General features: G+C 38.3%; 1 protein-coding gene across 1 annotated transcript in view; it reads right to left on the bottom strand.

The window, feature by feature from the left end:
* Positions 1 to 44: 44 nt before the first annotated feature.
* Positions 45 to 23,452, bottom strand: part of ADD1 (adducin 1) — a 46,366-nt gene continuing 22,958 nt past the window's right edge. Inside the window, exons 9-18 of the mRNA XM_018088839.2 lie at positions 23,231 to 23,407; positions 20,908 to 21,252; positions 17,632 to 17,733; positions 15,690 to 15,779; positions 15,577 to 15,594; positions 14,771 to 14,863; positions 8,828 to 8,984; positions 7,574 to 7,948; positions 6,716 to 6,811; positions 45 to 2,561 (exon numbers count right to left, since the gene is read on the bottom strand). Coding sequence (XP_017944328.1) covers positions 2,209 to 2,561; positions 6,716 to 6,811; positions 7,574 to 7,948; positions 8,828 to 8,984; positions 14,771 to 14,863; positions 15,577 to 15,594; positions 15,690 to 15,779; positions 17,632 to 17,733; positions 20,908 to 21,252; positions 23,231 to 23,407 — 1,806 coding nt within the window. The 3' untranslated portion in view covers positions 45 to 2,208. The remainder of the gene's footprint in view (positions 2,562 to 6,715; positions 6,812 to 7,573; positions 7,949 to 8,827; positions 8,985 to 14,770; positions 14,864 to 15,576; positions 15,595 to 15,689; positions 15,780 to 17,631; positions 17,734 to 20,907; positions 21,253 to 23,230; positions 23,408 to 23,452) is intronic.

Raw genomic sequence — 23,452 nt, 5'->3', positions numbered from 1 at the left:
GCTCCAGCTGTATAATAAAACTGTACAAGTTCTGAAAGCAGAGCATGATTTTGTTTTCAAGAGTTTTATTTGTGAGTAGAACTTAATGATACAAGAAAGAAAAACACAGGACTTTATTCTGCCCTAAAGTGTGTAACCATACCGTACATGACTACATTTCATATTGTAAATACAAAGAACTAAAAGAACAAACTACAAAATTAGAAATTAAGAATCATTGCATATGTGGTCAAGATAAATGGAGGGACTCCAGTAAAGAACTGAAACATACAGCAATTAGTCATTTAGTTACGACCCTGTCATAAAACACAATTTAGCAAAATAAGTGGTGTTTGCTTCCTAGTGTACAAGGACATACAAGGTTAGAGTAGAAGCTGAAAGCCATTCGTGCCATGCAGTCCTGCCTGAGCTCTGCTGTTCCGGGGCTCCTGCCCAGTGCCCGACTGCTCTGTCCCACCTGCCCTCCACCCATCGCACAACAGGCCACGTCACACTTCTCACGGTACCAAGGACCACCTCGAAACCTCTTCTCTCACCTGAAGCCTGACAGCTCTAATTCCACCTCCGGCTGTTGCCCCTCCACTGCCCGAAACCAGCCCGAGGCATCGGCACCTCCCAGCCCAACACAGGCCTTGTGCTGCTCACCCAGAGCTGCCTCCGGCCGCTCCACCCACCCGGCCTTCCGCGCTTTCTGCTGCATGAAAGTAAGGCATTAGTTCTCTGCTATTTTACCAATTGCAACATTTAGTATTGTCCTAAAAGGTTACATCCATGTTCTGTTGTGTTACAGACACTTACTGTGAGTCAGTGTGTTGCCCTCACCCCCATGGGGTGTTGGGATTTGCTGCTGTTAAACCTGAAATGCAAAGTCTAGAAACCAGAAATGGCCACTGACCCCCGGCCCTTGGCCGAGGTGACGGCACACGCTTCCCGGAGAATTCCGCAAGCTTGATCTACCTGATCTTAAACTACTTTTACACTTAGTGATAGACAGAAGCATGGCAATAACTGGGAAACAGTGAACTCAGTGGCGAGAGTGATTTGCCATGCTACACATTTAACAAACATTTATAGCGAACGGTGAAAATACACCTTTAAGGTTATTTGGGATTTCTGTACTTTACTGCTGGCAACAACAACAAAAAGATTTAGAGAAAAGCCAGCTTCTGTAAGATAAAATAATTACTATAAAACAAGGTGAAATACTCAGTGTAATGCATTTACATTTTCATAAGTGGGAAGGAACAAACACAAAAGGCCGCACATGGGGTTCATGCACAGCAGGGTTGCGTGTGCACCAAAGGGATTTTTAAGAGGGTGAAAAAATCCGATGCTAAGGCCCAAAATACACCTGCCCATGCTCCACACCACCAGCTGAAAAACTTCTGAAATACTTTCACTTCAGTTACTTTTTAACCTTTTCTAACAGCCAAATCACCACATGACTCAGGGAGGCAAGAGCAAAAGACAGATTTCCCTTAAACTATAATTCACTAGAAAGAAAATAAACAAACCAAGAATGGGTTCATTGAACACACAATGTGAGCAGAATACACCACAGTCATTTCAGTCCTAGACAAAGATGATTTCACCAGCCAGTTACAAAATAAAACAAAGTGAAAAACACCTTCGTTTTGTTACAACAGTCAGAAGGGAGAGAGAGGAAGCAGTGGAGAGCCTCAAAGCTTGGTCAAAACATGGCCTGTAGTCACAAGCTTGCAGAAGTTTACATGTCAGTTCAAGAATACACCCCCCTTGAGAACACCACTGCAAAAGCATCCTCTCTAAAAGTCAAAATTTAAGAAGAAATTTACTTGTGACTTGGAACAGAATATTGGAAAAGAACACTTCTTGTGGTAAGCAATGGGTGTTTTATTTTTAATTGTGAATTTTTTATATTCTTTTGCAAAGCAGTGCAGGCTTTAAATTAAAAATAGTGAATCAATGCCTTCCATATAGAAGTCGTTTACATTTGATTACAAATTAGGGATCAGATCTGTGGCAGCTGCTGAACACACAGGATTAGCACCTTTTGGGACATTAGTTTCTGGCTATAACCTTAAACAATCAAGCCATAAGTTGAGGGGCTGGTTGGATTACTTGTGGCATTCATTTACATAGTAAGACAAAACACTCAAGTACGATCTGGTACATTCTAGTGGTTAATGGATTTGAAAATATGACAGTGTTTCTGCAGTGGGTTGGCCTTTAGGAGTCACTCTTCTTTTTGCTCTTCTTCAGGAAGGAAGGAGTGCGAAACTTCTTTTTCTTTTTGGATGGGGACTTCCCAGGAGATTCATCACTACCTGCATCAGCTGCTGTCCCCTCCTCAGCTGTTGGTGTTGCTGGCTCTTCAGCAGGTTGGGACTGGGGTTCCTTATTTTCCACTGCAGGTGATTCTGTTTGGCTTTTGGGCACATCTTGGTCACATCTCCCTTCCTCCTTTCCTAAGGGAGGGAAGCCGAGTGCTTCCGAAGGCTCATCAGGGGTGAGATCTGGGAGGGTTTGCTTGAAAGTTGCAGCATCACTGTCATCTCTGTAGGTCTGGTCCTGCCGTGTCTCTGGTGGACGGACAGACAGGGACACAGTCAGTTTAGAAAGTGCCCCTGGAGCGGGGAAAGCGAAGCGAGTGGAGGGTGAGCGCGCTCTATAAAAAACTAATGTATTTACTTTGCATAAAAGCCTTTGTCATAGGGCTGTTCTCCTCCAGCTTCGGGCACGGAAGAAATAAGATATTTCAAAGTTCTGTGTGTTTTTAAGCTCCCAGCACAGAACAGATAAAGCTGAATTCCATCAGCAAGAAAGTAACTGTTCAGACCTCTCTCCTGTTTCACTCATGACATTTGCAAGCAACACAAGACTTTAGTGCAGTAAAGCAGGAATTAAATCCACAGTTTTCACTGGCATTGAATAGAGCTCTATGCAATTCCACACCTTGATTCTTTTTTCTTTTGGTGGGATAAAACTAACTGCTGGTTTGCAGTGATCCAATACACACGAATCCAAGAATGTCTATATTTTTGGCTTGCCAAAATGCAGGGATTTTCACAATATTCTTCCATGAGATCTAACCAATATTGCTTCAAAATATGATTTCCTATGACAAAGGCTTCCCCTTTTTTCGCAAGATATGAGTAAATATTATGGATTCCTCTAAGTAAAATCCGTGTCATTTATCAAATTAAATGAGCTCAGCGGGTTATGCAATACAGCTTGTTTTTTTAATGTATGTGATATCTAACAGCAAAACTCACCCTGTAGAAAGGAACATCAGAAGTCCAGTGGTAACTGTGTGTCCAAAGGGGAACTGAACCACTCCTCCCTCAATTGTAACACCTTCCTCACTCACCGTGGTGCTTTAGGGATGTTCTGTGTAAAGCTGCTCTTTGTGCATGTACTCAACAAGGAGCACTTTGTGGAGTTCCCTGCAGTGTTCCCCACTGCTCCGAGCAGTGTCCCGGGAGCTGAGTCACATCATTCCCATTGATGTTACGTAAGGAGGAATTTAGAACAAAATCCAGGCCATGCTCATTGTGAGGCACAAATGAAAGGCAACTATTTTTGCCCCTCTCAAAATCTTGTTTGTTTTAATTTGAAAAGACTGAAGGCTTTCACAAGAATTTACAGAAAATGCTTGATACTTTCCCATTTTTCCTATGTAAATGACAGCGTTCTTTTTACTTCTGCCAGATAGGATTAATAATACTCTGACAAATTTTAGAGGGTTTTGTTCTGTGAATACCTGCTAGGAAACAAACATGTTTTGCCTAGAGCACCATGAGCTTCTAATAGGTTAAATAAACACCACACAGTAGTATCCAGTGCCAAACACTCGGAATGCACAAGTTAGCAGTTTAAAAGTTATAATGCAGGCAGGATTTAAATCAGAGCGAAAAAGAGAAAGCAGTTATGTACAGTACAAGCTGCCTCCTGAAGCTCTAGTTTAGCCTGTGTATGTATGGGAGACACAAATTCATAAGAAACACCAGCTACAATTCTTCACTACCACTACACTGCTTTTGGATTTCATTTAACTTTTCAGGAATTAACTGAAAGCATTGTTGAGCTCTTCTCCCTGGGATCCAGTGACAGGATGTGTGGGAATGGTTCAGACTGGACTTCAGGAAGCATTTCTTTACTGAGAGGGTGGTCAGACACTGGAACAGACTTCCCAGAGAGGTGGTCGACACCCCAGGTCTGTCAGTGTTTAAGAGGTATTTGCACAGTGCCCTTAATAACATGCTTTACCTTTTGGTCAGCCCTGAATTGGGACAGGCAGTGGGACTAGATGGTCACTGTAGGTCCCTTCCAAGTAAAAATATTATATTCCACTCATTAGTTGGCCCAATTTTTAGAACAGGCACCATACTGGACCATGAGTCAGGTTTTTTTTTTAAGAGAGTTTAGAAGTTTTAAAAAAAGGGATTAGAAATTCCTTCAAAGTAAAGAATAGGAAGCTACAGGCATTCAAACAGCATTTGCCAGCTGGCCTGAGCATTGAATAAATATAAATGGGTTTATAGCTCATTAATACAGGACTGCTATCCTTCCCATCATCCTTATTAAATAGCTTAACATGATGCTGGAATCAAGCAAACATCTGTTTATCTAGCTCGCTGTGGGCAGTATTTTACCAGAATTAGAGAGATTTACAAATTCCACATTCAATGGAGCCAGCATACAACACATAAATGCTCTGCTACTCTACTGGACGGATTTCAGAACTAGGAAGGTTTAAAAAAAATCTCTTGCTGCAAAACCAATTTACAGTTTACCTCAACATTTCTAAAGTTTTTTCAGAATAATCATCTCTATATTCATTTTCTCCCTTCATATGTATACTGTGGTTTAAGTGTTTGAAGCATAACATCAATACTTATGTGTGTTTACAGTTCACATTATTTATGAAAATAAAGGTTTATGGGGTTGGGTTTTCTCCTCAACACAAAGATGTGGACAAACATACCAACTAGGCTATAACTGAGTTAACACAAAACGCTTGACTGACTTCAGCTACACTTAAATAGAAAGAATATGATGAATCAAAGTTGAGAAGAGGCTGCATACAGAGAACTTTGTCATTCTACAGAACCTCCCCCAAACAAAGTTGTCATGGTGTGAACTTCCAGTTAGTCTCTAAAATAAGCTTTGTATGTTTGTTCTGGAAAAATTATACTAGAAGAGTTGGTGGAACAAAATTCTGTTTGAAAGAAGTTTCAGGTTTTAGAACTTTATCAGTAACATCACAGGTGTCTACGATGTAGTTTCACTTTGATACCTATGACAAACACACCGACTTTCAGATATAACAGGACATACAAACATTTTTATTTCTCCAAAGTATAATCTGAAGGAGCCCTGTAGAGATAGCTTAAAGAGCTGTAGAAGTTGCTGCCACCAAGTACTTGCTGCTGTTCCTTGGCTGGAATTTGAATTCCCCTGCAGCTAACAGAAAACATGGAAATAGTTCCATATCCACTTCTGTGCAGAAGTCTGCTGGGTAAGTTTAAATCCTTGTCAGTAGTAGCACTTTTGCACTGGAATAGATTAGGAACTCTTCCATTTCATAACCAGGCCCAAATTGTGTGGGCAGCAGCAAACTGTTGGGGCAGAAACTTCCAGGGCTGTTTCAGCTATATCTCACAGACAACTTCAGACTATTCCTTTTCAAACTGAGGAATTGGACACACAGATATGGAAACACATAAAGTGACTTTCACAGTCTGTCTCAAAGGGGGAGTGCACTTTAACATGAGATCTGCAACTACCTGGAATTTCATGAAATTCAGAACTAAAGAAACCAACATTTCAACTGAAAAAGCCTGCTTTTTTTAAAAAAAAGAAAAAAAAAGCAAAACCAACAAAAGCCTCAGTAAACAAAGATGCAAGAGTGAAGCAAAGCACAAAAGCAGGTCAGAGTATGGAATGATACTTACTATGGTAACAGGTACTCTTTAGCATATCCATCTCCTGTTTGTAACGCAGCCACAAGAAGAAAAAAGCACAAGTAGAGAATCTATGCATTCATCACAGCCATTGTGTTACGTTAGAAGAATGGTTGCAACCATTCTTGTAGAAAATGGAATGAGATGAAGTAGTGAATGGCAGACTAACAGACAGGTGATATATACAATGTACAAGGTAAAGGAAACAAGACAATAATTGGATTACACCCATTCGAGACTGTCATTTTATCCTTTTTTGAGGAAATTGTTGACTTTAGAGGCCCTGCTCTCATTTTAGTTAAAACTACGACATAAGGTGAGGAAATAATCAAATTTAGATTCAAACCGAGTCGGAAAAAATATTTACAGAGGTGTAATCCAAGTACAATAATGTTTAAGAAATGTGCAGTCAGTGAAGATTTACCAAAGCATGTAGATATATGTCTGGTTCACCATCAGACACTATTTCATTTCGTAAGAGCAATTCTCTCTCACAAAAAAATGTACAAAAGGTAAATCAGTTGAGAAACACCAAGAGATGACAAGGCAGTTCTGAAGAGATGAAAATTTGTCTTTATATTAATGCACACTTCTTTATTATTGTAAACATAACTCCTGTTACAGTTCAGTGGAGTATACTTTAGGTAGTAGAACAATGAAATACAAGTAATAATTTACTGTTATTAGATACTAGTTCATGTACTTTCATGCGTCAGTCACTAAGGATGCAGTTACTGGTTTCCCCTGGCCCCCAAATCAGAAGAACATACCTTCCTCTATTTTAATGGGTGTGCTGGGAGGAGTGCGAGCTGAAGTGTGATCAGGGGGGCTTCTCTCTTTCTGTGGCCTGCCATCTTCTGAAGGCTCTGCAGGTGTGGGCAAACAGAAATTAAAAAGGCAAACAAAACTTCTCAGTACGTGAGAAAACAAGTGTCTGTTTGCTCCATGCACTCAAGATACCAATCCATTTTTCTGAATGAGAATTCTGCCAGGATATTATATAATACCAAAACAAGCAAAAGAAAACTAAGTGACAGTTTGATACTAACAAAACTGTTCAAGTCACAGTTGTGCTCTGTAGCTTTTTTGGGGGCTATTTTTTTTTTCAATAAGAGGGCATGAATAGTGTCATTGTTTATGAACTGATTTATCACATTGTTCTAAAGAAAACTTGTGAGGAAAAACCACAAGGAAGATATAAACAAATACGGGGAGGGGATATGCTATCAGGCCTGCACAAGATAATGTTCTTTTGGTTGCTTTGTATTGCTAAAACTCTGAGTAAACAAAACTGCGTCCCGAAAGAAAAGAAGACTGCATAGATAATCAGAAAAACATGCAGTAATTATATGATTCCAAACAGATTTCACAGTGGTTTGAGTATTAGTTATTAGTAAGAGGGTCCCCCTTGCTTCCAGCTTTAAACAGCCCTAGATCCAAAGGAAAACATTAATAGAGCACACCATATATCAGGAACAACATTAAAAGGTTGTTCCATACAGTTCACCTACACAATTAAAAGTGAAATCAGTCCCACAGATGAGAGTCAACTGACAGAATCTCCAAATGGTGTAGGTAAAGAGGTTGTTCCCTGGATTGCAAGAGCAGCTGTACCACATTAGTAATACCTGAGGCCTCAGCCAAAAGGTCAGGATCGGACCTCAGTGCTTTGATCACTGCAGTATGAAATTCCTTATGGGAGGACTTCTGCCCATCTGGCTCTTCTCCATTTAGATGTGGGATGACTTGCTGCGTGGTCTGACAAGAAACCCATGCAGCAGCAAACTGAGTGTTATCTAAAGATTTAGACAGCGATGATACGCCACGATCCTGTAAAGTCTTCGTATCTGTTCCTTGAAAGGTGTTTGATCTGCCTTTTAAATCCAGAGATTTTTTATGTGGCGTGTTTTGCTCACTGATGGTCTGATTTCTAAGCACTGTACTCTGTTCCCCAGCTGGTGTCTGTCTCAGTAACACAGTCTCTCCATATTCTGACACCTTATCTAAGAAGGATGTGGCATTGTTACTGAGAGAATAAAGGTACGCAGTTAAACAGGCATGACAGGAGAGCATCCCGCCCCACACAACCCAGCACTTCATGAACCCAACACATACAATGGCTCCTACATTGCTATCCCAAAAAAACAGGTGCAGGGAACACACACTTGCAAGAGAAGGAGCACCTCTGGTTCCTGCATCACTCAAATCCAAAACCTCACAACAGATGAGCGTTGTAAGTACCATCCCTTAAAACTATACAGGAGTAAAGCAGTAGAGGCACCTCAGATGCAGCAACGACCTTTTTTTACAGCACAAATCTGTCGTAATTCTACGATAATTTAAAAAGTCCGTTTTAGGGCAAGTGCCCAAGATGTTCCATTTCCAAGCAGCAATCAAATGTTATTCCGTACCTTCCCCATTCAATGGATTCCTCAAATCCACAACTTTCAGTGAGTTAGAAACCTGCAGTGTTGCTGCTATAAAGCACCACCAGTTCCCTGCACTAGCCCAGCTCCGGAGCCAGGTGAAACAAAGCGGAACAATCTGCAACACTTTGCAGTACCAAAACATTTTTTTTTACTTAAGTTTCAAGCTTTCAGTTTCCTAATAGGAACAGTAACTTGCCCTACTGTCTAGTTGGTCTACTAGGATAATCTCAGAATGAGATGGATACGTTTTACAGAACACACCGTTAACACTTAGATTGCACATTCCATCTCCAACACGCTTTTCAAATCTCTAATTCACACTGGCAAAACTGAAACACACAAAAGCTGGATAATTTATCCATGGCCTTTGCAGATAACCCACCTTCAAATGAGTAATACAGATGTTGTTATTATAGCCTATTGCAGAAAAAAAATCCACACAGAGAAACCAACCTTCTGGTCCCTTCTGCTTTCTTTCTACTTCTTTGCGATATTCTTCCAGTTCTCGGTCAGTGAGTTTGTTGAAGGGATTTGGTCCTGTTGTGCTCACTATGACTTTTGGTTGATACTCTTTCTCAATTATTGCCTTTGATGCAGTCACCAGTTCTCCCTGGCAAAAGAAAATTAAGATACATCTGCAATCAAGCAGTAACTTGCAGAACCCTGAGAAGTACAGAGGCTACAAAGCAACCAAAAACAAAACAAAGAGATCATCTGAAAAATGCTACTTTTTTCTCTTAAATTAAAAAAAAGCTATTACAGATTTTTTTTTAATTTAATTTACAGCAGGTTAATATAAAGGAGAAAACAGGTCTCCACCAGGGAATATCCACCATTAAGGAGTAAATCAAACAGCAGCCAAACAGTCCAGCTGAATTATATATGAAGTCACAAAAGTATATCAAGTTTCTTTTTCTCTCATGTTTCTCATAAAGAAACATGATACCAGGCCAACCTGCATGGCAGTGTGGGCACAGAATACTTGTAAAAGGTCACAGGACTCAGCTTACAGGTATTTCTGTTTGTGATTTGTTTTATTGTTTTGTCTTTTATAATTATTATTATTATTGTTTTGCCTTAGGTTTGTGTTTTGTTTTGTATTTTTTTAATGATGGAAAAGCCATTTCTAGCAGCTACTACATAACACCAAACAGATGTTATAGTAAAAAGCCATCTTGTATGTGTTCTGTATACGCCAGATTAACAGTTTATTACAAGCCATTTTTAAGTTATTAAGGTTAACTGTAATCTTATACAAGTTAGCATATTTACATCTATAACATTTGTCATATAAGCCAGATAAAAAGTTATACAAATAAAAATATAACATTAGCAATTCTAAGTACACTAAGTTCCACTGGACAAAAGCAGCTGCATCAGATTCTCTAATGTTTTTAGTTTTTCTTCTCTAACCATATAGTGAAGATTAAAGCCATTGGTTTTTCATTGTCTTGGGTATGGAAGATGCTTGCCTGGAGATAGCTGCTCTATCTCTCAAGTGACTTGTCTAAGCATTTGTTTTTTTCCATTGGATATACAGAACTCTACTAACATTAGTCTGGAACTGTGGCCTGTGCCCTGTATCACAGTGATTCCCAAACTGTCTTCATTGTAGAAAAGAGGTATTTGAATTCCATTACCAAACAGGTATGGAGTTACTGACTGATTCAGGTCATCTCCATATTCAAATGTTATCTGTACCAATATTTAAAGAAAGCATTAAAAAGCACAGTTCAAAAATACACAGTGCCCGAACAAAGAGACAAACATTCCATTCCATGTCCATACTTCATGGACAAGCACGGGATCTTCACTGTAAAACTGATGGAATTAGAGTGTTGTTTTGGATGCTGAGAGCTGCTCTGGAAAAGTTGTCAGCACCAAGGAGGAGACAGACAAGAATGTCCAGATGTTATGAGGACAAGAGCAGTCAGATACTTCTGAAAGCCTCAGGAGAGATCTCCAGAAATCTGGTCTAGAGCAATCCAGGGAGGTAAGAACAGCTGGTTGTTAGAATCTCTGCTACTCCTCAGGAAGCAAACACCAGCCAGAAGTACCAAAGAAGGAACGGCATAACAAGTCTCCAGTGTAAGACCCTGAAAGGAACTGCAGGACAAACACATCTCAAACATTACAGATCATTCTGTTTCTCCATAAAATAAGAGGAAACTTCATCTTATATGCAGAATGTCAGTAGAATGTCAAAATCTCAATGAAATATTGATTTGATACTCACAGATTTTCTTACATGATAACACATAAAAAGATCACAGAAACATCCACCTTTGTACAAATCCTAATTGTTCTGTAGAAAATATAAAACACCCCTAAAACTACAGGTCCCAGCTTTTAATGATGGCAAAAAACTGGTGCCCATGGCAATTTTGTATTTCCCTCTCTAACTTTGCCCACCCTTCAGATTAAGGATGTAGATTTAACTGAAACTCAGCAGTGAATAGCAGGACTTTGCAAAGCACTGATCTCAGGTAGAGTTTCTAGACTTTTCTGGGATTACAGAAGTCAACAGAGGAACAAGACACACAGTACCCATTGGTATCCTGGAATGTTTAAGAATCTTTGAACACTGCAAGTTAAATCCAGAATGCCTGGGTAGAACAACTTATAATGTTAGTGAATGCCTGTTGATTTAATGATGGCAAACAGCAAGAGAGGCAGTTAGCAGCAAGATGCCTTGTGCACTGGCATGATGTTTTCTCCTCCTCAGGGAGTACCTTTGTTAACTACTGGGAATAAAAGTAGCAAATCAAGCTTATCGCATTTACTTGATAAAAAAAACCAAAACAAACCAAAATGAAACCCCCACAAAAAACACCCATGATCAATGCAAGCAGTATTTGTACTTGCTGAGTAGCTTTGACCCAAGAGAAGAATTATTGAAAAGATCAGAGGCAAGGACAGTAAGTGAATTACATATTATTAAGAAAAAGCACTTTTGGTTTTTGAATCATAAAAGCAGAAAAATTATACAAGAGACGAGAAAGGCAAACTTTTCATCTGCTAAAAGCTGATTGCAGATTAACACATCCAGTTTCACTCAGTGTCAGTAATATGGAAGCGGTTCACAGGCCACTAATGAAAATTATACCAGTAGAGGCACTGAGTCTATGTGGGAAATAAATTATAGTGATATGTTGGTAAGCTCTGCAACATGATTACTCTAAAATGTACAAATCAAAGAAGCAGAGATATTTTACTTCACAGAATAGGCCACAAAGCAGCATTCCAAGAATTCACATAAAAATATACTACACAAAATGAAATATGGGACAGAAAGAAAACAAGTATAAATAACTAAAAAGACAGTACAGGACATATTTTAAATTTTCAAATGTGACACTAAAATAGACATGATTTTGCAGAGCTATTAACCTGTCTGTGCCACTTGGAGATTCCTACAAAAGTTTAGGAAAATTGAACGAGAAAATTGGTCTGAAATTACTTCCAGTAACAAAGAGCTTGTAGAGAGAGAATAAATTCCCATAAAAAGACTCCCATTCTGTTTCAACACAAGACAACATGAAAAAAACTAATGTTATAGTGATTTCATCTGGATTATGCTGATATGAGTATTATTTTGATGATGATTCTAATAGTATTTTGATGACTATTTGAAGTCTGATTGCATATGTAAGCACCTGAATATCAACAGTATTTTCTCCACTGTAAACACTACAGGATAGATTACATTAAAGAATGGAATGTATTCTCACTGAAAAATTTTTGTAGGGGCATACACTCCCATAAAGATCCAAAGGGAAAGTAATTTATAGTTAATGATACACAATACAGCTTCATATTAAACATGAACCTCATATTTCCTACATGGAAATTTTAGATAATCATGTAATTTTGCAACCTCTCCACCAAATCATGCTTTTACAGAAAAATTCAAACCTGAGCGTTATTTAACAGGCAAGCACTTCACCCGTTCTCAGGGAAAAATATGACCAAAGCTGGCACCTCCTACACGCCAATTCTTCTCTCAATCAGACAGTAGGTTCATAATAGTTGTCCTAACAGAATCTGACATTCATGCAGTGCCTTTATCCAAAACACCAAGATTTCTGAAGTACTGTTCATGTAAAAGTTGCCACTCAAACCCAGGGGGGTTCTCTGGGGCAGAATTGAGAGACTCTTCAGGAAGAACAAAGCCACAGAATTTCCATTCTAAAGGAAGAGACACGATATGGGTGAATTCCTTTCTACTGAAAATTCTTGAAAATTCATGTGAATTTATTTTATTTTAGATCAGGCTACAGGATGGTTATTGGTACAAACAACCAACATTCCCTCTTGTTCAGCTGAGACTGCAGCAGAAGCTTGGTTAACCTAAATGGGAATAAAATTACATGATGCACAAGGAGGTTGTGTTGCAACATGGCCAGGACTTCTCAGAATATGGACAAAGCAAGTGACAAGGCAAAATGGAGAATTCACTGCTGCAGCCATAGGCATGGGAGACTCAAAGCAGTACATGCACAGTGTACACACACAGGGATTTTTCCATCCGAAATAGTGTGTTTGATTAGCACTTGATATAAAGCTCAATGTTAACTGAAAACATAATACATTCTAAGTGTTACTGCAATTAGAGAAACTTTTTATTTGAACCATAACTGAGTGTCAAAGAATTTGTCAACTGAGAACTTGTAATTATCTGGTACCTAAAAGTCTGTAAGTCCTTGATGTACAGGACTCAAAAGTTTCATTGAAATTTTCAGGTGAGGTTTCTGTGGGCATCATAAGATCACTCACACTTCCTTTGTTCCACAACACATGACTAGTTTTCGGCAGAATCTTTCTAGGAAATTTCTCTGGTGGTTTTTTTTGTTGCCATTGTTTGGTTCATTGAGTTTTCTGGTTTGGGTTTTTTTGGAGGGGGTTATTTGTTTGGGTTCTGTTTTTTACCCTCAAATGGGAAACTATTAAGCATTCAGGTGACAATCCTTATTAAAATAAAGTCTATGAAATAGGTCACTTCTATTTCATAATTACTCCTGTAATTTACATTGTGATCTAATTTTACACAGTATTTCAGGCAGAAAGCACTGTCACAACACCACAGAAATGGAAACATAATTTGGACATCTAAACCCTAACATGATACTACAAGGCAAAATCATATAACCAACAGACCATTTGCTGGTTCTTTGCTATCTACAAAAACACAGGTAACTATCTGAACAGTTTTATAGAAAAGTGATGCCATTGTTTGAAAATAATACTTGAAATACGTTACTGATGAAAGAAACTGCCTGTGTTGTGATAACCAATGGATGACTATAAAAAATAATTTTTCACTTTGTAGGTATTATTAAGCAGAGAATAAGAGGCAAGCACGGCCTGGAAGAATTTGGCTTTATTTTATTTTTCATCTTAAATTTGGAAATGGCATTTTATTATTTTTCCTTTCACAATATGCACAAAACAAACTGCAATCAGAAAAAGATCATTATTAAATTCTCAGTATGATCCAAGTATCTATAACACAAACTGGCTCATTACACTAGAAAGTGTTATAAAACCATGAGGTTTTCAAAAGTGGTGTAGTTCAAAGTATTCTGGTTTTTTTTCATGGGAAAGCTATTCTGATAAGGTGTCAGGCATGACCTAAAACCAAGATTTAAGAGTCTTTTAGATAAAATACTGGAGCAGCGGAGGCACTGATGCTTATTTACACACTGTGCTTCCATGTCAGATCACCTCTAGAAACATCTTGGAAACTGGGGAAAGAAACACAGTGGAGGACACGTTGTTTGCAGTGTGCAGCTGCTCCTGTTTAGTCAGCCCTGAGGACTGACCCCATCATCCCCACATCTCTTGAATTTATTCTGTATTTCATGTATATTATGTAAGCACAAGCATGACCAGAAGTTTGAAAACCAATTGGTTTTGGAAGTGTGGGGCATTACTTAGCAACTCTAGTAGATAACTGGAGGAAGTTCTAAGGAAGCCAGATGTCTAGCAATGTGGGAGCAAGAGTTGACAGTGCCTGTCAGCATAACACACACTGGTATCCTTGGAATTACACTGATGTAATCAGGCTGAGATTAAGCTAACTCTAAATTGATCTCAAATTAGAGTAATTCAACACTAACAGCATGCACAAAGAAACCCACTATATGCAGCACCTTAACATCAAAAGTGTTTCCTCACCAGCTTCTACAAATAAAAAGATCAAAATCCTTAAAAGACACTTTAACAGGGTAAAGTAACTGTTTGTACCATTGCATATACATAATTTTGAGATCCATCTATTTTCATCTTTTTTCTTCTCTAGCCAAGTCATTAGCTAACAGAGGGAAAAGGTCAGGGTAAGGAGAGGTTAAATGAAGGGTGAACAACAGTATTGAGAGCAGTATGACAGGGCAGTACCTTTCTAACAGACAGAGATTTAGCGGGACTAAAGGCCTGCTCTGTGAGATCGAGCCCTTCAATAGATTCCGTACAGTCTGAGAGGGGAGCATCCTGCAACAGTAAATTGAGTAAACAGAGCAAACCGAGCCCGGGCTTGAAAACATCAACCGAAAGCGTTGTGAGCCTTGCTAAAACATGCAAAGAAACAGTAACTGCTAGATGAAATTGCAAATGACAATGAATTGACATGCACACAATATGACACCCAGCATGAATAATGATATGGTCATGACAAGACTTGTCAAACTTTAAAAAGTATATCAGAAAATACTTATCTGGGGCAGTTAAAGCACTCACATATATAAAGCTTTAAAGTTAGTCAGCTATACAGTGTAACTGTATGGCTCTCATTCTTACTTTACTTTGAGCTATGATTTATAGCCTTTTGTATATCCAGATATACTGCTTTTAAGTTTTATTGATGTCTAACAGATTTTTTCCCAAACTGCTCTTCAAATAAAATATTATGAAGCATGAAAAACCATATTTAACATGAAACACTACTGCCCCACAGTGAGCCTGCTGTGCCCAGTATTAATACTTCAAAATACATGAACTCAGAAAACAAAGTTGTCACAAAGCCCAATATTTTTGAACAAGAATCTAACCCATACAAAAAAGCCTTCTGAATTTCATGCATTACATTCAGCAAAAGAAACCAAAAAGCATCCTCCACAGGCATGCTTGGGCTACATGGCTGAAGCCTCTACATTTCTGACCCTGAGCACTCTCGCAAAGACAACGGTGTTACCTCTAAGACTTACCTTATAAACAGTTACTTTCTGCCAATTAGAGAATAATTTCATAGTGACATGTTAGGTGAAAGCAGAGGATATTGTAGATTAAGCTAATAGTTTTAGGAATTTTATACTCTCACCTGTACAAGACTCCTGTCCACAACTACCCCAGAAAGAACCTGTGATTGAGGGCCCGCAGTTTTAATATCTTGCAAATTTTGCTCTCGGATCTGTAAAGGAAAGTAGCAGAACACAGTCCCATGAACAACAGAGAAAAGTTGACCACATTTTTGTATTTGAAAAAGGGGTGAGTGAACATGCCAACAGGCTGCAAACCAGTGTTGAGTACTCTGGTCCTACACATCAAATGAAGCTGAGCTCATTAATACCTCTTGAAGGCAAGTGTTCAGGCTCCTGGCTGTTCCATCACATTTCTCAGAATTTAGTTTTTAAGTACCACAGCAGGTGTTGTCCTTTGCTTTTTAGTACTAGCTCATGGTATAGCTCTACAGAGCATGTAACAGACAACTCCAGCTTGTGAAAAGTGAGCAGAGCAGAGCAGCACAGAGCTCCTACTTGTATGAGTCTATTATACCTGACCAGTCAGTTACAGGTTTCTGCCATCAGCCACTAGTCACTGATATTACACCACAGTTATCATCTTCCTATAGAACTTACTGTAAAACACTGCACAACATTCCATTTTTGGATCTAGTCAGGACCATATTCTCAAAAGGGCATGTAAATAATTTCTCTGTGAGAACTCCAGAGTGTCAGTTTATGCAAACGCATCCCCCCTTTTATTGCATCCTAAATACTTCTCAGTTCTTCCCATACAGAAGATGGGAAGAGAAACTGGATCTTTAAACCCAGGTAATTTAAATTAGATATCCTACAGTGGCAAAGAATTCATAACAACTGACTTGAAATTTATTTCTAAAATATTCTAGTTCTTGTTCCAAGATAAATGCAGAAAAGTATGCATCCCAAAAGACCTCTACTTTACAACTAAAAAGGGCATTCAATTTATTAAAAAAAACCCACATGCATACAAATATACAAATAAGACAGACTATTAATACTTGGCATTTCAGAAAGCTTGGACATCCTGAACCATTTGTATTTATTTCTAATTTACTACCTTTCTCATCACTGGCAAAGCATAAAATTTGAAGTCTTACTTCTCTTAGTCATCTCATTCAAATTTTTAATAAAACAATATTTGTGTTTCAAACACCAAGAAACTGCTTGGAAATTTCACCAGAATTCTGATTTCAAGTGATTATTATTATTTTACAGTGCCAAGTCAAGAAAAGCATAAGCTCTGTCAGCCACATACAAATTATTTTAGAACAAATCAGTATTCCTGCTAGTATCCCTGCACACAGCCCTTCCTGTGACATAATGCTAACTCCCATGTTCCATATGTCCATCAGTTAGAGGCAGCAAAACAATTCAGAACAAGTTAAGTATTAACAAGATACTAGGGCATATTTTATACTTCAAAGAAAATAAATTGAAAAACCGCAGTGCATTCAGTGCTTTCCTGTTGGTAAATGGTGACAAGAAGACCTGAAATTTGAAAACTGGAAAATTACCTGCAAGTTCATTTCAAAAAGATTAACATGCAGTTCTGAAGGCAAAAAAAAAAATGACTGCAACAATCACAGCATATTATAATACATTAAAATATGGAGAAAGATCCACAGACTACTTTGTCTGGGCTACAATTGCAACTGGTGAAACCAAAGAAGAAAACAGGTCATTAATGTAAAGCTATGATCTCGGGGAACAGAATTACTACCATGAACTCAGGGCTGGTTGTTTCAGAGGCACCCAGCAACCGGTCTAAGAAAAAGCAAAGTCTTCATGTTGCAGACAGAAATAACAACTTTTTCCAAGATTAGTTCAGAACACTTAGGAACTGTTTCAGTATTTAGTTATAAAGGGACAGGACAATACCAGAACTGTGTTACTGAACTCCCAAAATTTCACTATAGCCAAGTAAGTTAGTTCATTACAAATACACAACTTAATTGTAGCAATGACCACAAACAAAGTTATTTTACTTCTATTACAAACCTTGTTCCTCATTTCTTGGACCTCCTTCGGGTTGGTGTTCAATGGAACAAACAGGTTAGGGACAGCAGAGGTGGCAGTTCTATGTCCATCCTCTTTAGTCCACTGTAACATCAAGAATAGTTGCAGAGTCAGAACTGCTGTAATGGCTACGGACACTCAGAGCAGCAAATTCACATCACAGTTGATCATGCATTATACAGAGCAGAGAACTGAACCAATGATTGCATTTTTCTAGTTATTCCTCATGGTTGCTTTCTTCACCAGTAATATAAACTGTACCTTCAGATACATTTCTAGTGATCAGAATTATTCTATTAAGTCAAGCAAGTAACAACAACAACAATTAGAAAGCCAGTTAACTTGCAAATAACTGCCACCAAAACTATGCTGTTACTACAGCTACGTGCAATTCAGAGATCAAAGGGTTTTTCAGCTGTTTTTCTGTGCACTTGACCACACTGGCAGCTGCAGTGTTTCTAAAAACCACCTACTTCTCACTTTACAGACAGACATACAGGAGTAGGAAAATGCCAATATAATTACTTATTTTTAAGGACAATTTTATCTGAAATTCCACAGTGAGTTCATATTTGTTTAGAAAGGATGCTATTCCTTACCCAAACAGAAGCACAGCAAGATCTAAGACATGAGTTCTAAAACCCTGTTATTGCCATTTTCATTTTCTGCACTGAGTGTTTTTACAAAATAACATGAGAGAGACAGAGAGATCATTGATTCAATCCTCTGGTACCCAACAAACATCAAAGCCAACTTAAAGCATAAGATGACAGAAGTATGAAAAGCAATGTGATGTCACTAACCAGGTTTAGTGAATGACTCTGTACTGTAAAGCAAGAGTGGGCATCACCAAAGTTTTGCATTAAAACAAGCTACTTCAGCAAAATGTTCTGTTACCAGAATTAGTTTCTGCACAAATAAATAGCTGTACCAGCACAGCAACCTACAGGAACAGTTTGGTGATGTCGAATATTTTATAACTCATAGCTCAGAAGGTTACAAAAATATCCCAAACACAAGCTTTAAGCGCTTCATGGGTTCTTCATAGAAGGTTGCTTTATTTGATCTGTGCATTTAGTATGGGGCTGTGTTTAATTTGATGCACAACTAACTTTTTATCTTGATATATTTACTCTACTTTTAGTGCCCTAATCTCCAATTGCAGTTGCATAGAAAATGCACTGAACAGTAAAGCAAACCTGTTTTTAGAGCAAATGCTATGCGGTTTTTCCTGAGTAACTTCAAGAAATAATAAGATAGCCAGAAACTGTCAGACTTCGAAAAGCAACAGAATTTTAAAATGTTTTGCAACTGTAAAGTAAAGAATGGAATGAACATGGAGCTGTGAAATACTCACTGATGATTATCTTCTCAGATAAAAACTACTCCAGCTTTTTATTAAAGATAGTTTTTAGTCAAAACATATATATAAAAACAACCTCAATATAACAAGCTACTTTTCTTTAGGTTAATAACAAGCATTAAAAAATTTAAATAACACAAACCTCTTATACTGTATGAAATTCTCTCTTGCTTCAGTATATCATTAAACAAGACTAGTTTCTGAGAAAGAAATTTTGCTTCAATTTTTCACTGGTAATTGTAAATATGACACACTACCTACTTTGTGAGCTGAGACTGAAAAGCACAAACTACTCCAAACATTTTGTTGTAGAACGAGTGTTTTAAGGTTGCTCAAAAAAATCACCAGCATTTCTTAGTGCAGCCTGGGGTGGGGAGGATGCACCATCAGATGTGCATAGCTTTAAGCTATGGTAAAACTATATTTGATCCAGGTAAATCTATATCATAACAGGTCAATATAATAAAACCATATTTCATCAAGGTAAATCTACAACCAAGTTAAAACGATAATTCAGTTTAGTGACATGTTGATAGCACACACAACATAGGTATTTATTAATTTCTTAAACCAAAAAGAACACCACAAAAATACCACAGAGAGAGAGATCTCCTCTGTTTTTTAGGACTTTCTATATGACAACACTATGTATTTCAGTACACACATTGCCTGAGGAATCATTGCATAAAAATATTCAAACTATAGAGAACTCTGAGTGTATTCAGAGGTGTAGCAGTTTTGTAGGGATAAATAAGAATCAAGAGGTGTTCCAGAAAAAATAGCGTGGTGGTTTTTTCCTTTTCAAGAGTACTAGATTTATATTCTTAAAACTCACCTGTAGCCATACTACTACTATACATAGTACCACTCCAAAAGTACTACTGAACTACTACAGTTGAGCTTGAAGTCAACCATTACAAAAGGTTGTATGTGTGCACATCCCTGCCTTCAGTTTAGTCGCTCTGTATACGCCCAAGAAAATATCAAACCCACAGTTACACATCAACAGCTAACGATGTTCATTTGAAAGCATTTGATACTTTTTGCTTTTCAATTAACATATCCTTCAGTGCAAAATTTAACTGTAAGCAGCATTGATAAACAAAAAAAAAGCACCGGTTGCAGAATCTATCGATTAGTGCCTGCTGATGGCCTGAGCTGCACTTTAGTCATGCCGCACCCAGCTGGTACTTTAGGAAAGACTTTCCATTTATGGCCATCTACTTACATGCAACACTACATGCAGAAGGCAGCTGGTTGTGAACACTCAGAGGCTTTGGGGTAGACAAAAGTATAGTGAACAGGACGGGAAAAGGAGCTGAGAAACTAGACAAGAAAAACTGCTTAAGGGGGAAAAAAAAATGTGCATACTTTGAAATCAATTCTACCCTCTCATACATAGAGAGGATTGAAAATAGCTTGCAAAGTTAGTTGGTATATGTAGAGGGTAGAAATGTGATTTTTTTTATATACTTGTACAAAAGTACATTCAATTGTTAGTTTCATTTTTGTTTTAACTGAAAAGCTTCATGCAGAGAGAAGTAGCAGCTCCCTAACATAGTTATCCTTAATTAAACCATTTAAATGCAGAACCCATTCAGCCAAAACTATGATTCAGTCTGTTCGGTCATTAGCTTGAAAAGACAGAAGAAAACTAAAAGACTAAAAGCTCCAAAGTCTTAAGCAGTTTTAATCATTAATAAGCAAGATGATTTTTACAGCTTACATCTAATCAAAGGCAAATTAAGTGGTTAGTAAAACACATTTAATTTTTTTTATATAAGAAAGAAGAAAAGAATCAAGAGAGTTATCTTTTTCTTCCCAAAGCCTCTGAGTGCCAGCCACCCCAAGTTGCTCTACATCATCTAACTATGAACAGTAAGGTAGGCACAGACCAAGCAGTTGGTAATACAGCTTGGCACGCAGACACCGGACGAGAGAGACTGCAGCAAGGGTTTCACGTGATCGTGTGTAATGTTCGTCCACACCTTAGTCTTCGACTTGGGACTGCTGCCATTCTGCCCTTCTTCAGAAGCATCATCCCCTCGGCCAGAGTTCAGCCACCTTGTCTTCTCTCGCTGCTGTTTCTGAAAACTGTGTCTGAGGGGGGAGGAAATGCCTGATTCGCCATCACTAGTAAAGGAGTACCCTGTGACACTAGCTGGGATCTCAACATCGCTGTACTTTTTAGATTTCTCTCTCAGAGCAGGGCACCGATAGGGATAGCCGGTTCTGTAACCCTGGGGAAGGAGAACAGCAGAATTAGTCTTCTACACCTCCAAGTTTTTCAACAGACAACTGAATTTTGCTTTGACTGACATCCTTAACTGCAAAAACCATTCTACAACACAGCTTTTTCTTTACCTGCTGCTCACCAGTCATGGTGGGCAAAGCCACATGGAAGGGGATAACACACAGTAATGAGGGCACATTATCATCCTTCCCAATATAATGAACTTCTGAACCACTGATTTCAATGAGTCACCACTTTTGGTAGATCAAACATCAGAAACATTGTATTAAGCTTTTATGAAGAATTTACAGTAGTCCTGCAAAAAAGCCATTGAGGTTGTTGAGAAGTTCATCGAGAGCAGTGCTATGGGTCTGCCTCTTCTCACAGTCAAGCAAAAAAATTATCACCTGTGTAATTATGTGTTAAGCAGATTAAAAAAATTCCTTTTCACCGGACTAGCTTTTTTTTTTAGGGAAAAAAAATTAAATTGGTGCTTCCAGGTATTTTTCATTGAATTCTCAAGAAATTGTTCAAGTCTCTGGAGCTGGATTTAAGTCCAAACACTGAATCATGACTTTTTTTTCTGCTATATTCCAACTACTCATTTACACTTTTTTTTTTAAACTGCAATCAAATGTATTGACTGTCTCACAAGGCTAAATCAAGGACATAACAAGGACATAAACAAGCACCTCTATGATACAAAATGTAGGGCAGACGAAAAGGTCTTTTCTGTGTTTTAACATCTAGAAATCAAAATATTGTGTACAAGGGAAGACTTTGAGAATGCTGCCTTTAAGTCCATATTCACTCCTCTCCCTGATCGTCTCTATATTGTTTTTCCCTCCCACTTCCTCTGAATTATACTTTGTTCCAACTTTAACCTTCCCTATTCACACTAATCATGTCCTCCCTGCTTTCTTTCATATTTTGCTCAGCATTGAACATACAAAAAGGACATTCAATAGTTCCTCTAAGAAATTTTCACTAGCAAAAGATTTTTTCAACATGGCTCAAAGAAAGAGTGTGGATGAATAGTGTACCTCCCAAAGCACTTGCATTCTTTAACCTATGAAGCTACTTGTAAAGAAACTTCAGCCCTAACTATGGAGACTTAGTTTGCTTTAGAGTTTTCATGCATTAAGCATTGCTGAGGCATTACCTTGGCTGCTGCTCCATCCATGACCAAAATGCATCTTGAGTAATTATAATCAACTAATATAATTAACTACCCAATATACTTAACTACCCAGTATAATATGTGGTTACTTGTAATAGTAAGGGCCTGTGTTGGATGACTGAAAGCTCCTTTCTCCTCCTACATTCCTAGTGCGTACAATGCCATTTGCTTTGTGATCCTGCTTTCTATCTGCAGTAAGAAACATGAAACTGCTGTTTCCTGGAGAAAGTGAAATCCAGCTGTTGAATGTACCAATCAGTGAGACAAGGAATCTGCCGTCCACAGCCACATCTTTCCCATTAAAGCTGGACAGCAAATGTTGGTATCTGGTCATTTGTTACAGATGGGATTTTACTGAAGCCATATTATCTGAAGGCTTTTATCTATTTATCTGAAGTCTGTCTTTTGAGTTTTTCTAGGTACTACTGGAGTCTTACAAAGTCAAATTATGCTGGACTCCGCACCTGATAAAACATTAACATTGTTTTACACGTTTTGGGAAGAGACAGACTAAGGAGTAGCAAGCACCACAGTACTCTGATTTGGAAGTGCCAAATCCCACAAGATCCCCTTTGATTTCCCCAATAACAACCAGATTATGAGTAAGAAGTAAATCTACTATTTGCACAAAGAATACCTGAAGCATTCTACGATGCTTTTCATGTTGCCTCTTCCTCTGAGGGCTCTTAATCTTTGGGAAAGAACAGTCTGCAGGCTCTATAAACTATCCCAACTACATGCAGCTTTAAGAAAATGATTTTATATGCTATCATATGAAACAATTAGACAAAAACTCCTGCCTTACCAGATTATCGAGCATTCGCATTAGAGCTTCAAACTCCTGTTCGCCAATCTGCCATTTGGGGTGGGACACAGTACCCTCACCTGCTGGAGACTCAGGGGAACGAGACTTGGCTTTATACTTTCCAGGGTCTAAAAGCACTAAGTTGTCAGGTCCACCTGCACTGGCCAGGGTACGTACCTTAAAAACAATAAAGTCACCTTTAGGTTTCTTGAGAGACATGGG

This window comes from Manacus vitellinus, unplaced genomic scaffold (genome assembly GCF_001715985.3).
Source record: "Manacus vitellinus isolate BGI_N305 unplaced genomic scaffold, ASM171598v3 scaffold_0_pilon, whole genome shotgun sequence".
Classification (NCBI taxonomy): domain Eukaryota; kingdom Metazoa; phylum Chordata; class Aves; order Passeriformes; family Pipridae; genus Manacus; species Manacus vitellinus.
Note: the sequence above shows the minus strand (reverse complement) of the source record. Positions and strands in the feature narration are given on the sequence as shown.